Here is a 14,002-nt window from a genome sequence, read left to right on the forward strand (position 1 = left end):
TTTAGGCAACAGCTGCAAAAGTCACCGATATCGACACTGTATGAAGGAGGAGTTCTTTAAGTCTAAGATGAAATGTCACAAAGAAAAGACACGATTCAAATTTCGTAAAATGGAAATTAAGCTTTTTACTTTTAATCTAATGGGCGCCATTTCCCTGAGGATCACATTGCTCGTGTGATTTAAAACTTTGAAAGATGTTTTTACTCTTTCTTTGAATGAGAGCACATTTTTAAGTTCTACATTGCCTATATTACTTTAATGATACTATTACAAACCTCAGAAAATTCTTGTTTGCTTTTGGTGAGGCGGAATTTCATAGTGGTTGACACCGGGTTCGATTCTTCATTGTTTGTTTGTTTGTTGTTTAACGCAACATTCAGCAATATTCCAGCTGTATGACGGCGGTTTGTAAATAATCGAGTCTGGACCTGACAATCCGGTTTTGACATCATGAGTATCGATCAACGCAATTGGGATACAATGACAAGCATGAACCAAGTCAGCGAGAATGACCACCCGATCCCGTTAGTCGCCTCTTATAACATGCATGGGTTGCTGAAGACCAATTATAACCTGGTTATCTCCCTTGTTATTGTATTGTTGTGATACTGAGTGAGTATCGTTTATATTCCAGCAATATAACAGCGGGGGACACCAGAAATGGACGTAACACATTGTACCTATGTGGAAATCGAACCCGGGTCTTCGGCGTGACGAGCGCTCTCTTTAACCACGATTCCCGACATGGGTACAATGTGTGAAGCCCATTTCTGGTGTCCCCCGCCGTGATATTGCTGGTGTATTCCTCAAAGCGGCGTAAAACCATACTCACTCCACTCTCTTTAACCACTAGGCTACTCCCCTGTCCGAGTGTATGTGCATAATGGAGTGCTTGTACCAGTTCTAATTAATATCGGTCTTACAAGACAGTGAGATACCATGCAGCACCTTGACATAGATACCGACTCAGAGAAGAGAGCGAGGGATGCGTTAAATGATGGTGCATATTCTGTTTGTTATTAGGGGCGCCCGGCATTAAGGGGTTATACAAGGGCGGGTCGGTTCAGAGTCACTATACTGTGTGTCTCAGTGGGATATACATGGTATCCCAGTCGGCTACCGCAAACAGACCCGGCATCAGACCAGACAAGTACCAGCAGCCACCCCCTACTTTCATCACACACGCACGAACGCTCGCACGCACGCACACGTGAGAATTGCAATATTCGTGGAAGCGACCTTAAACCCTTTTTCACATCACCTCATCAAAGACGGCAACCAGAAGTTCGCATGCCATTTGTCATTCGTTATTCGAATGTTTTTTAAGTTGTAATTTGACAAATTCGTCTTCCCCATTCTATTGTATTATTATCGTGAAAGTTGAATGACGAATTACAAGAAATTCGTTATTCGCCATTCGAATGTATTTTAATGTTATGGTTCTTGGTGACTTCAGATTGCCTTACTGAAATACTGTACGAAGTGTGGTAAACCCAGTTTATTCCCTTGTAGTTGTTAACTATTTACGTAGAATTTCTGCATCAAGCTTAACATCTGACGTCGTAAATCTTCTTGCTGCCTTTGAGGGGACGTTCTGAGATGAGTGAGTTCGATTTTCTGAGTTTGAAGTAATATTTTTGTTATGTAATGGTCTCCTTGATGCCACTCGATGATTCCCCTGATCATATCATGCAGAGTTGCATCCCCTAGGCGTGCCAGGATCCTAGGAACCTACCGGTATGTTCGAATCCTGACTATACCGTCTTTGTGGGCTTCGGGGGCACGGGGGGCCCAGTCGTCTAAGGCGCCGCGATTTGCTGTGCAGAGTTGCGTCCCTTGGGCACGCCTGAGACCTATGATTGTGGGTTCGAATCCTTGTTCGCCCTGATTTTGTTTCTAGGTTTGTCAGCACCATACCCGTGCTCGTGGGTTTCACCGAAGTTGTAAACGTCTTAGACCTGCATCACTTCAGGCTTTCCTCCCACATCAAGCTGACACGCCGTGATATAACTGGAATACTGTACAAAGCGGCGAGTAGTTCGTCAGGTTGATAACCTGATAAAATGAAATTTGCAGCTGAACAATGTTGACTTGACAGCCTCTATGAGTTTTATGAAGCTGAATCCACGATAGGAAGATAGCCCAGGCAATTAGCGAGTTTGTACCATGAATTATATTGACAAATAGTCTCGGTGGTTACATAAAGTTCAGTGTTGAAAATCCAGTCATACCATGCAGGAGGCTTTTATTTGTGGATTAACGCTGACTCAGCAATATTCCAGCTATATAACGACGGTCTGTAAATAATCGAGTCTGGACCACACAATCCAGTGTTTGAAAACATGAACATCGATCCACGCAACTGGGATACGATGACATGCATCAACCAAGTCAGCGAGCCTGACCACCCGATCCCGTTAGTCGCCTATTACAACAAGCACAGTCGCCTTTTACGACAAGCATGGGTTGCTGAAGACCTACCCGATCCCGTTAGTCGCCTTTTACGACAAGCATAGTCGCCTTTTACGACAAGCATAGGTTGCTGAAGACCTATTCTTACCCGGATACCATGTATGGTAGAGGTGATAACTTTTGTTCTTTACGTGGAGATACGAATTTTTGTTTCGTGTTTAATCTTATTTAAAGGGCCTGTCGCACCGATTTGGGTCGCCGGAGCTATACCGGAGCACAAATATGGCGATTTTCGGGGATCGGTACTAGTACGGCAGCCCAACGGTATCACATTGCTAAGAACGGTAGTACATCGTCAGGACAACAGGAGAACATGGTCAAAACTTCCCGCGGAGCGAGCAGCGGGACTGCAACGGCAGTACTCCGGTATGGCTTCGTTAATGTCCGTAGAGCACCGGTAGCGCCCGTAATGGATCGGCGGCTCTCGGATGGCCTCAATGTGTACCGTACTGGTACCGATGTGATACCGTAGTACTACCGAGTATCACCGAAGTAGTACCGATGCGCCGCCGATGTAATACCGTAGTACTACCGAGTACCACCGAAGTAGTACCGATGCGCCGCCGATGTAATACCGTAGTACTACCGAGTACCACCGAAGTAGTACCGATGCGCCGCCGATGTGATACCGGAGCTCCACTGTCATCACATCGGCAGCCCAGCGGTATCACTCCGCTATAGCTCCGGTCAACGGTGGTACATCGGTATAACATCGGCGGCGCATCGGTAACACTAAGGTGACAGAAACGTGGTATTCGGTAGCACATCGGCTCTTACATCGGTAGGACAACGGTAGAAGAACGGTATCACAACGGGAACGCCGGTACTGCATCGATAATGCTACGGTCAATTTTCTTGCAGCAGCTCCGCCAATTTTCTCGCGGTTATAGATATTCTGCTCCGGTTTCGTCCCGGCGGGGTATATCGGCAGTGTGTGGCAGGCCCCTAACGCCCTACAGTAGAATTACGTCCTTCAGTCGTGTCAGGGTACGTGCACTGATGGCTTGTTCAGACCTCCGACTCGTCCCACGTGTGTTATTTGGTCCGACCACCCGGTCACCCGGCTCTTACAACACATGGGACACTTGGGACACATGGGACACTTGGGACACATGGGACACTTGGACTTGTAGGACACTTGGGAAACTTGGGACACATGGGACACTTGGACTTGTAGGACACTTGGGAAACTTGGGAAACTTGGGACACTTGGGACACTTAGTACACTGGGGAAACTTGGGACACATGGGACACTTGGGACACTTGGGACACTTGGGACACATGGGACACATGGGACACTTGGGACACTTGGGACACTTGGGACACATGGGACACTTGGGACACTTAGTACACTTGGGAAACTTGGGACACATGGCAGACATGGTAAACTTTGGACACATGGCAGACATGGCAGACATGGGACACATGGCAGACATGGGACACTTGGGACACTTGGGACACATGGGACACTTGGGACACTTGGGACACTTGGGACACATGGGACACTTGGGACACTTGGGACACTTAGTACACTTGGGAAACTTGGGACACATGGCAGACATGGGACACTTGGGACACATGGCAGACATGGGACACTTGGGACACATGGGACACTTGGACTTGTAGGACACTTGGGACACTTTGGACACTTAGAACACTTGGGAAACTTGGGACACTTGGGACACTTGGGACACTTGGGAAACTTGGGACACTTTGGACACTTAGTACACTTGGGAAACTTGGGACACTTGGGACACTTGGGACACTTGGGACACATGGGAAACTTGGGACACTTAGTACACTTGGGAAACTTGGGACACATGGGACACTTGGGACACTTGGGACACTTGGGACACTTAGTACACTTGGGAAACTTGGGACACATTGGACACATGGGACACTTGGGACACATTGGACACATGGGACACATTGGACACTTGGGACACTTGGGACACTTGGGACACATGGGACACATGGGACACTTGGGACACTTGGGACACATCGGACACTTGGGACACATGGGACACATGGGACACATCGGACACTTGGGACACATTGGACACTTGGGACACATCGGACACTTGGGACACTTGGGACACATCGGACACTTGGGACACTTGGGACACATGGGACACATTGGACACTTGGGACACATGTGACACTTGGGACACATTGGACACTTGGGACACATGGCACACTTGGGACACTTGGGACACTTGGGAAACTTGGGACACTTGGGACACTTGGGACACATGGGACACATTGGACACTTGGGACACATTGGACACATGGCACACTTGGGACACAAGGGACACATGGAACACTTAGGACACATGACACACTCTGGACACTTGGGACACTTGGGACACATGCCACACTTGGGACACGTGGAACACTTGGGAAACTTGGGACACTTGGGACACTTGAGACACAAGGGACACTTGGGACACAAGGACACATGGAACACTTAGGACACATGACACACTTGGGACACATGGCACACTTTGGACCCTTGGGACACTTGGGTCGGAAGGGTCACTTGAGACACATAGGATACTCTGGACACTTGGGACCCTTGGGCCACATTGGACACATACATGTAGGACACTTGGGACACATAGGATACTTGGGACACATAGGATACTTAGGACACATAGGATACTTGGGACACATAGGATACTTAGGACACATAGGATACTTGGGACACATAGGATACTTAGGACACATAGGATACTTGGGACACATAGGATACTTAGGACACATAGGATACTTGGGACACATAGGATACTTAGGACACATAGGATACTTGGGACACATAGGATACTTAGGACACATAGGATACTTGGGACACATAGGATACTTAGGACACATAGGATACTTGGGACACATAGGATACTTAGGACACATAGGATACTTGGGACACATAGGATACTTAGGACACATAGGATACTTGGGACACATAGGATACTTAGGACACATAGGATACTTGGGACACATAGGATACTTGGGACACATAGGATACTTAGGACACATAGGATACTTGGGACACATAGGATACTTAGGACACATAGGATACTTGGGACACATAGGATACTTGGGACACATAGGATACTTAGGACACATAGGATACTTGGGACACATAGGATACTTAGGACACATAGGATACTTGGGACACATAGGATACTTAGGACACATAGGATACTTGGGACACATAGGATACTTAGGACACATAGGATACTTGGGACACATAGGATACTTAGGACACATAGGATACTTGGGACACATAGGATACTTAGGACACATAGGATACTTGGGACACATAGGATACTTAGGACACATAGGATACTTGGGACACATAGGATACTTAGGACACATAGGATACTTGGGACACATAGGATACTTAGGACACATAGGATACTTGGGACACATAGGATACTTAGGACACATAGGATACTTGGGACACATAGGATACTTGGGACACATAGGATACTTAGGACACATAGGATACTTGGGACACATAGGATACTTAGGACACATAGGATACTTGGGACACATAGGATACTTAGGACACATAGGATACTTGGGACACATAGGATACTTAGGACACATAGGATACTTGGGACACAGGACACTTGGGACACATAGGATACTTGGGACACATAGGATACTTAGGACACATAGGATACTTGGGACACTTTGGACACATTGGACACATTGGACACTTGGGACACATTGGACACTTGGGACACAGGATACTTGGGACACATAGGATACTTGGGACACATAGGATACTTGGGACACTTTGGACACATTGGACACTTTGGACACATAGGATACTTGGGACACATAGGATACTTGGGACACATAGGATACTTGGGACACTTTGGACACATTGGACACTTTGGACACATAGGATACTTGGGACACATAGGATACTTGGGACACATAGGATACTTGGGACACAGGATATTTGGGACACATTGGACACTTGGGACACAGGATACTTGGGACACATAGGATACTTGGGACACATAGGATACTTGGGACACATTTGACACTTTGGACACATTGGCCACTTGGGACACATAGGATAATTGGGACACATTGGACACTTGGGACACATAGGATACTTGGGACACATAGGATACTTGGGACACATTTGACACTTTGGACACATTGGACACTTGGGACACAGGATATTTGGGACACATTGGACACTTGGGACACAGGATACTTGGGACACATAGGATACTTGGGACACATAGGATACTTGGGACACAGGATATTTGGGACACATTGGACACTTGGGACACAGGATACTTGGGACACATAGGATACTTGGGACACATAGGATACTTGGGACACAGGATATTTGGGACACATTGGACACTTGGGACACAGGATACTTGGGACACATAGGATACTTGGGACACATAGGATACTTGGGACACTTTGGACACATTGGACACTTTGGACACATTGGACACTTTGGACACATTGGACACATTGGACACATTGGACACTTTGGACACATAGGATACTTGGGACACAGGATATTTGGGACACATTGGACACTTGGGACACAGGATACTTGGGACACATAGGATACTTGGGACACTTTGGACACATTGGACACTTTGGACACATAGGATACTTGGGACACATAGGATACTTGGGACACATAGGATACTTGGGACACAGGATATTTGGGACACATTGGACACTTGGGACACAGGATACTTGGGACACATAGGATACTTGGGACACATAGGATACTTGGGACACATTTGACACTTTGGACACATTGGCCACTTGGGACACATAGGATAATTGGGACACATTGGACACTTGGGACACATTGGACACTTGGGACACAGGATACTTGGGACACATTGGATACTTGGGACACAGGACACTTGGGACACATAGGATACTTGGGACACATAGGATACTTGGGACACAGGATACTTGGGACACATTGGACACTTGGGACACATAGGATACTTTGGAAACATTGGACACTTTGGACACATTGGACACTTGGGACACAGGATACTTGGGACACATTGGACACTTGGGACACATAGGATACTTGGGACACAGGACACTTTGGACACATAGGATACTTTGGACACATTGGACACTTTGGACACATTGGACACTTGGGACACAGGACACTTGGGACACACAGGATACTTGGGACACATAGGATACTTGGGACACATTGGACACTTGGGACACATTGGACACTTAAATAAAAGTCCCCTTTCTCCGCATCCCGCCTCCATCTTCCTCCTGTACATCTCCAGCTTCCTCGGACATGAAAAAGATGACATTTTCAACTTTCGGACTCGTGTGACGAATCCTCAATAACACTTCAGTCGTATGTCAACACGAAGCGACATGAAAAGATAATGGTCAGAAGCGCTTCTTTAGCGTTACTTTCATCCTCGTTAAGATGATACGAATTTCATTTCCGCATCAAATGGAGCGACGGAGGTAAAAGATACGTACGTATGGGACTACAGGTGGATATCAAAGCGTGGGATGGGTCATCATTCGGCGACAGGCGGCCGTGTGCGTGTGAGAACAAAGACTGGTCTTCCCTTACCTTCAGACAGACGCGTGGCGACGTCACATCGGCGGAGGTGAACAACAGATGGGGAAGACGAGGCCGCTTGGGGGAGGGAGTATTGCGACATGGTTACAGGAGTTGAGGAAAACAGTACGTGCGACATCATTGAGTTTGATAATCTGGTTCAATTCAGGTTGGGGAGGATGTGAGTGAGATTAATTTTACGCCGCTTTGACAATTTACAACGGCGGATCGTGGTGCAGTAAGGGGCACTACTCTTCCCATGCATGCAGGTTTACACTACCCGTTTTGTTTGTCGCAATATTCCGGATCCAGATCGGGGCGCGATGACACACAGTCAACCCCTAATGCAATTTAGTCGCCGAGCATCAGAGTGAAGTACGCCTATGTTAGCTCTTGCCTCCTGAGGGGGCACGGGTAGTCCAGTCGTCTAAGGCGCCGCGATTCGCGCCTTGACGCCAGAAACCTATGATTGTGGGTTTGAATCCCGATTCGCCCTGATTATGTTTGTAGGTTTGTCAGCACCATACCCGTGCTCGTGGGTTTCACCGAAGTGGTAAACGTGTGAGACCTGCATCACTTCGGGCTTTCCTACCACATCAAGCTGACACGCCGCGACATAACTGGAATACTGTTAAAAGCGGCGTTAAACCCAACCCACTCACTCACTCTTGCCTCCTTAAGGACAAGTGGCAACTTTTGTTGGCCTTTGTCGCTTCCCTAGAATAGTGGCGGGAATGTGTCATTAAACTTGTGTATTTAGGATGATTCTTTTGCTGGCTGCACGTAATGTAAGCTCCAGCTAGTCTTAAGTTTCATATTGTTTGTTTGTTTGTTTGTTTGTTTGTTTGTTTAACGCCACACTCGGCAATATTCCAGCTATATGACAGTGGTCTTGAAATAATCGAGTCTGGACCAGTAATCGAATCAGACAATCCAGTAACTAATATCATGAGCATCGATCCACGCAATCGGGATACGATGACATAATTGTTACAATCCTTAATGTAAAAAATACTCTTAATGTAAATATATTTTACATTAAGGGTTGCGGGTTAACCCTTGTTACAACTCTTAATTTAAAAAAAAATACTCTTAATTTAAAGAATTTTACATTAAGGGTTGAAGTGTCAATAATATTTGCTTTTATATTAAGGATTATCACTACGAAATAATACTTATCGAACATTCATGAAACTTCGCATATTTAATTGATCGTGACTTTGTCTAGATGTGCAAAAGACTAGTTTAGATTCCCTCTCTACAACGACTTCCTGTTTGCTATATGCAGGTTTTATCAAAGGGTTTATGATAACCCTTTTAACCGATTTCAACTTGCTGTTGTACAAAGGTTATCGTTCAATACTCTGCAAGGTAGCCTCATGTCCGTTACTATCCTAATACCACAACGGACCGCCTCCGTGGTCTTGTGGTAGAGCGTCCGCCCGGAGAGCGGAAGGTCCGGGGTTCGATCCCCGGCCGCGTCATACCAAAAGACGTTAAAAGATGGTACTTGTTGTTACCCTGTCTGGCGCTCGGCATTAAGGGGCTAAAACAAGGACTGGTCGGCTCGGAGTCAGTATACTGTGTCTGAGTGGTGTATTCATGTTAAACTGCGGCATGGTATCTCAGTAAGCTAGCACTATAAATCGGCATCAGTCCGGACTAGTACAAGCAGCCACACAAACACACACACGTACATGCACGTCGCTATATAAGTGTAATAATCTTGGACGCGACGTTAAACCCAATTTCACCTCACCTCACCTCACCTCACCTCACCTCACCTCACCTCACCTCACCTCACCTCACCTAATACCACAACGCCGGAAAGGAGGACTCCGACCAAGCCGAAGATGGTGGTGGGTTGTTGGAATGATCCATTAACAGAGTCTTAGGAATTCAATAATGGTCATTTTGAAGCAGTATTAGGCATGTGACAGTTGAGAATGCTCCGGAATCAGATGACATTATAAACCACCGGAATGCCAATGCAACGAAACAACCCGTCGGTTTCACGTGTACCGTATCGAGTCAAAAATAGCCCTGAAAAGTTATTCGGATATGAAGTCTATACCTTTTCTATAGCAGCTTAGCATATCCTGTAGTAAGACCATTGTTGATTGAAAACAGCGAAAAAGAACATTCGGCATACCGCCTGTAGAGTATTTCATGTCAGATAGGAACCCACCGTTCGATCTTCTGGGGAGGTGACATAAGCTCACCGCGGAACTTCGTACCAGACTAGCTATCTGGCTATAAATGCTATCTTTCGAAATATTTTATGAATAAATGGTATTTAATTGTGAATAGATTTCGCATGACGGATGACGCATGCCATACAAAGACGGATGGCAATACGTCACATAAGCCTTTCGGCCATCTTGCACGTATAGATCAAATTGAGCTAACTAGAACTGTTCTATAGGGATTAAATACCTCCCGCAGACAAATGATAATGTTAACATAAGTATCCAAACGTCCCCCTGAAATTATTCTGAACCCCATAATCGCAACCTCTGTTGTTTTAAGAAGATTATACGAAATAGGGTAGAGTATTTAAAGGAGCAATCATAGGCCTCCTTTCTGTTGACATGGTAGAAACAAAAAATATGTGTTTGTGCTCGGAGTCCCATAACATGTCGTCAATGTACAAAATTTGAACGAAATCGGACAATTTCTAACTTTCGACCAATCAGAGGCCTCCGTTCCGTTGCCATGGTGCCGAAATAGGGTAGAGTATTTAAAGGAGCAAGTAGAGGCCTCCTTTCTGTTGACATGGTAGAAACCAAAAATATGTGTTTGTGCTCGGAGTCCCATAACATGTCGTCAATGTACAAAATTTGAACGAAATCGGACAATTTCTAACTTTCGACCAATCAGGGGCCTCCGCTCCGTTGCCATGGTGCCACCATGGTAATGGAAATGAAGGCATGTCGTACATTTGTCCGTTTCTACACCTACATACATATTTTTAAGAAATCGATGTAGTAGTTTAGAAGTTGTCCAGACAAATTGAAATGACGAAGTAATAAAAGGCAAAGTTATTTTCTGCGGACAGATCGACAGACAGTCGGACACGCTGATTCCATTATACCCCCTAACTGCGAAGGTACAATGAACTAATAATCTAATGAAATGATATTCATAAAAAGATATTTTCCCATTTGGATGTTTGAGACCTGTAAAATACAAAATGGCGACTGTGAGGCCATCTTGGATTTCTGAATGAGGTTATATTGCTGGTTCTTGTGCTGATCATCCACACGTAGTATCACAAAGAGCACTTACTACTATGGGAAAATAGTCTTAAATAGGGTTAACCATCTAAATTTCTACCATTCAGAGGACTCCATTCCGTTGCTATTGTAATAAAATGTGCTGTGTGTGCAAAAATGTATCTAAATATCTTTTAACGAAATCGAACAACTACATGTCGACCAATCAGATGCCTCGGTTACATTGCCATGATGGTAGGAAAACCTATTCGATTGAGTCCTGAAATACATTGTATCTAAATACCAAATTGGAATGAAATCTCTGAATATCGAGCAATCGGAGCTCTTCCGTTTCCATGGAAGCAAGATAGTAACGTAAATAAAGCCATATTGTATAGTGTCCCTAGATACACCTTTGTACGAAGATTCGTCCAAATGACATGTCTTTAATGACTTATAAGAAAACCTGCAGATAACGACCAGGTTGACGTTGTTGAGAGGTTGTTGGAATATGAAAGGTGCAGTGTATTTACACAAGTCCCATGGCTCTACTATATGTTGTTCCTGAGAAAACGCGCGAATTTGAAGGGAGAATACATGTATTCTTTTCAGCATTTGCGGAAAACGAGTACTTTCCTGTATTCATGTTGAACTTCAGAATATTTGGAAAGATGTAAAATTTAGATTTCATGTAACTTTGCCTAAGCTGGCTATAAGCTGAACAAATTAACAAAAAGTGATATTCATTTTCGATATGGAATACTGAAATGTCGTCCACGTTCAATTTCTAAATTGTGAGAACTGAGCCGAAAACGATTCAATGTGGTCCTGCATAAATTTACAGTTATACTACTCTTGCCAGCGTCGAACCTGCCTCGCTCATCGCAGTCTCAGGCGTCGATGTTGAGCAGTCAGTACCCTTCCTCGGAAAGGACGATACGCTCGGATTCCAGCAGCACGAAGTCGTCGTAGTACTTTACGTTGGCTAATGGGATGTCCCAACGCTGTTGCTGCCGTCGCCGTCCCCGATACGAATCTGTTTCGCAGTGAATGCGCCGTATCTGACCGTCTTCCAGTGGTGTTGTCACTCGGAGTCGTCCGGTTCTAGGCCTGTCCTGTGTCCTCCCTGTCTGCCTATACCGTTGAATGAGCCTGGCTACTGTCAATGGTGTACAACCAAACCTTCTGGCAATTTGGACCTGTGTTGCCCCCATTTCGGCCATACCGATGACTCTCTCTCCCTGCTCCTGTGACAGTCGTGGCATTTCTTTTGTGTGCTTTCATCACGTGTGGTTATACCCTGCAGACGAACGCATTTTTACAGCTAACATGCACATGCAGTTTATGCCATAGGCGGGAAACCTGTTTCACCATTTTTTTTGTCACCGCGCGAGCGACGTCAAAGGTGGCGCGTTCGGGTGAGGTGTTTTTGGTACCTGTTCCTGGGCAGTCATATTCCTAATACCCACTTTCCACTAGTTATGGCTGTTTTTAGGAAAATTACAAATTGCCAACCTATACTTTCTTTTGACGCTTAGTTTATGTAGAGACAGTCAATATTTGACATATTTCAATACTGTAAGCGACTGAATAGAACCATCTACCACACTCGCCTAACACCCAATTACCTGAAGTTGATACCTTTACATTTAAAAGACGTTTACATGCATACAATTGAACTTTTTCTAGTGGTTCTATGCCACTGAACCCCCAAATGTCAGCCCCGTATAAGAATTGGTGTTATCTTTGTATCAAATAATTTGAAGTGAACGTGAGGCGAGTATGTATACTACTTAACTGGACCTTGAACACCTTTCTTGCCTGAATTGCAATATTATTTAAAGCTTTCGACCTCAGTAATCTATTGCATAAATACAATCCAAGATTACTGTATCCAGTAACTACATCAACCGCATTTCTATCATAATACCATTTTTCATAGCGTGATAACCTCGTGAAAGATAACGCTGAATGACAGAGTTTAAAACAAAACATCAATCGTCAAATCATCAAATAACCTATTCGAAACGCCGACTGACATTCAGATATTTTACCAAGTGTTGCAGCCAAATACACTAGTCTTCTATTTTTTAATAGACGTAAAAACCTTCCTAATGAAACTCATGATCAGGAGGCTTATAAGCCCTATAATTATCAGGAACAGAGGCGTCCCCTTTCTTATGCAATGGGATAATTAATTATCCCAGTAGCCGAACATACAGGGAAACACCGTTTTGATAATACTGTTAAATATGATTTCTAAATAAGGTATTATAACAGCGGGCGAATATTTTAGATATTTACAAAGAATGTCGTCAAGACCAGCTGATTTTTTTATTTCCCAGGGAACTGATGCTTTCAAAAAGTTTGAATCTGGTGATTGGGGAATCTAATATGTCATTTGTCAGTTCTTGCACATAACCTTGACCTCTCGCTGTGTCCTCCACCTCACCAACATTATCCTGAATACCCATCTGTTCGGAATACAGCGACGAGAAATAGTCCCCCCAGTTGTGTATATCAACAGGGTTGGGTCGTTGCGGTCGTCCAGACACACGCTTTATGATGTCCTAGGAACGTTTAGAGTCTACCGCTTCTGCATTTTCTAGGTCACTCCTTTTACATTGTGCAAACTGGTCCTTCTTGATTCCACACAGTTATCTGCATTCATTGCAAACTTTGTTATACTTAATAAGGTATGAGTTATCTTTAGTTT

General features: G+C 44.8%; 1 protein-coding gene across 1 annotated transcript; it reads right to left on the reverse strand.

Moving 5' to 3' along the window:
* Positions 1 to 3,539: 3,539 nt before the first annotated feature.
* On the reverse strand, positions 3,540 to 7,808 carry LOC124122675 (uncharacterized protein DDB_G0274171-like). The gene is made up of 5 exons (XM_048401857.1): positions 7,565 to 7,808; positions 6,879 to 7,012; positions 6,265 to 6,459; positions 4,201 to 4,912; positions 3,540 to 4,102 (listed from the first exon to the last, which is right to left on the reverse strand). The coding sequence occupies exons 1-5, from the start codon at positions 7,806 to 7,808 to the stop codon at positions 3,540 to 3,542; spliced, it is 1,848 nt and encodes a 615-aa protein (XP_048257814.1).
* Between the last annotated feature and the right edge of the window lie 6,194 nt (positions 7,809 to 14,002).

This window comes from Haliotis rufescens, unplaced genomic scaffold (genome assembly GCF_023055435.1).
Source record: "Haliotis rufescens isolate VD_foot unplaced genomic scaffold, xgHalRufe1.0.p SCAF_24, whole genome shotgun sequence".
Taxonomy (NCBI): domain Eukaryota; kingdom Metazoa; phylum Mollusca; class Gastropoda; order Lepetellida; family Haliotidae; genus Haliotis; species Haliotis rufescens.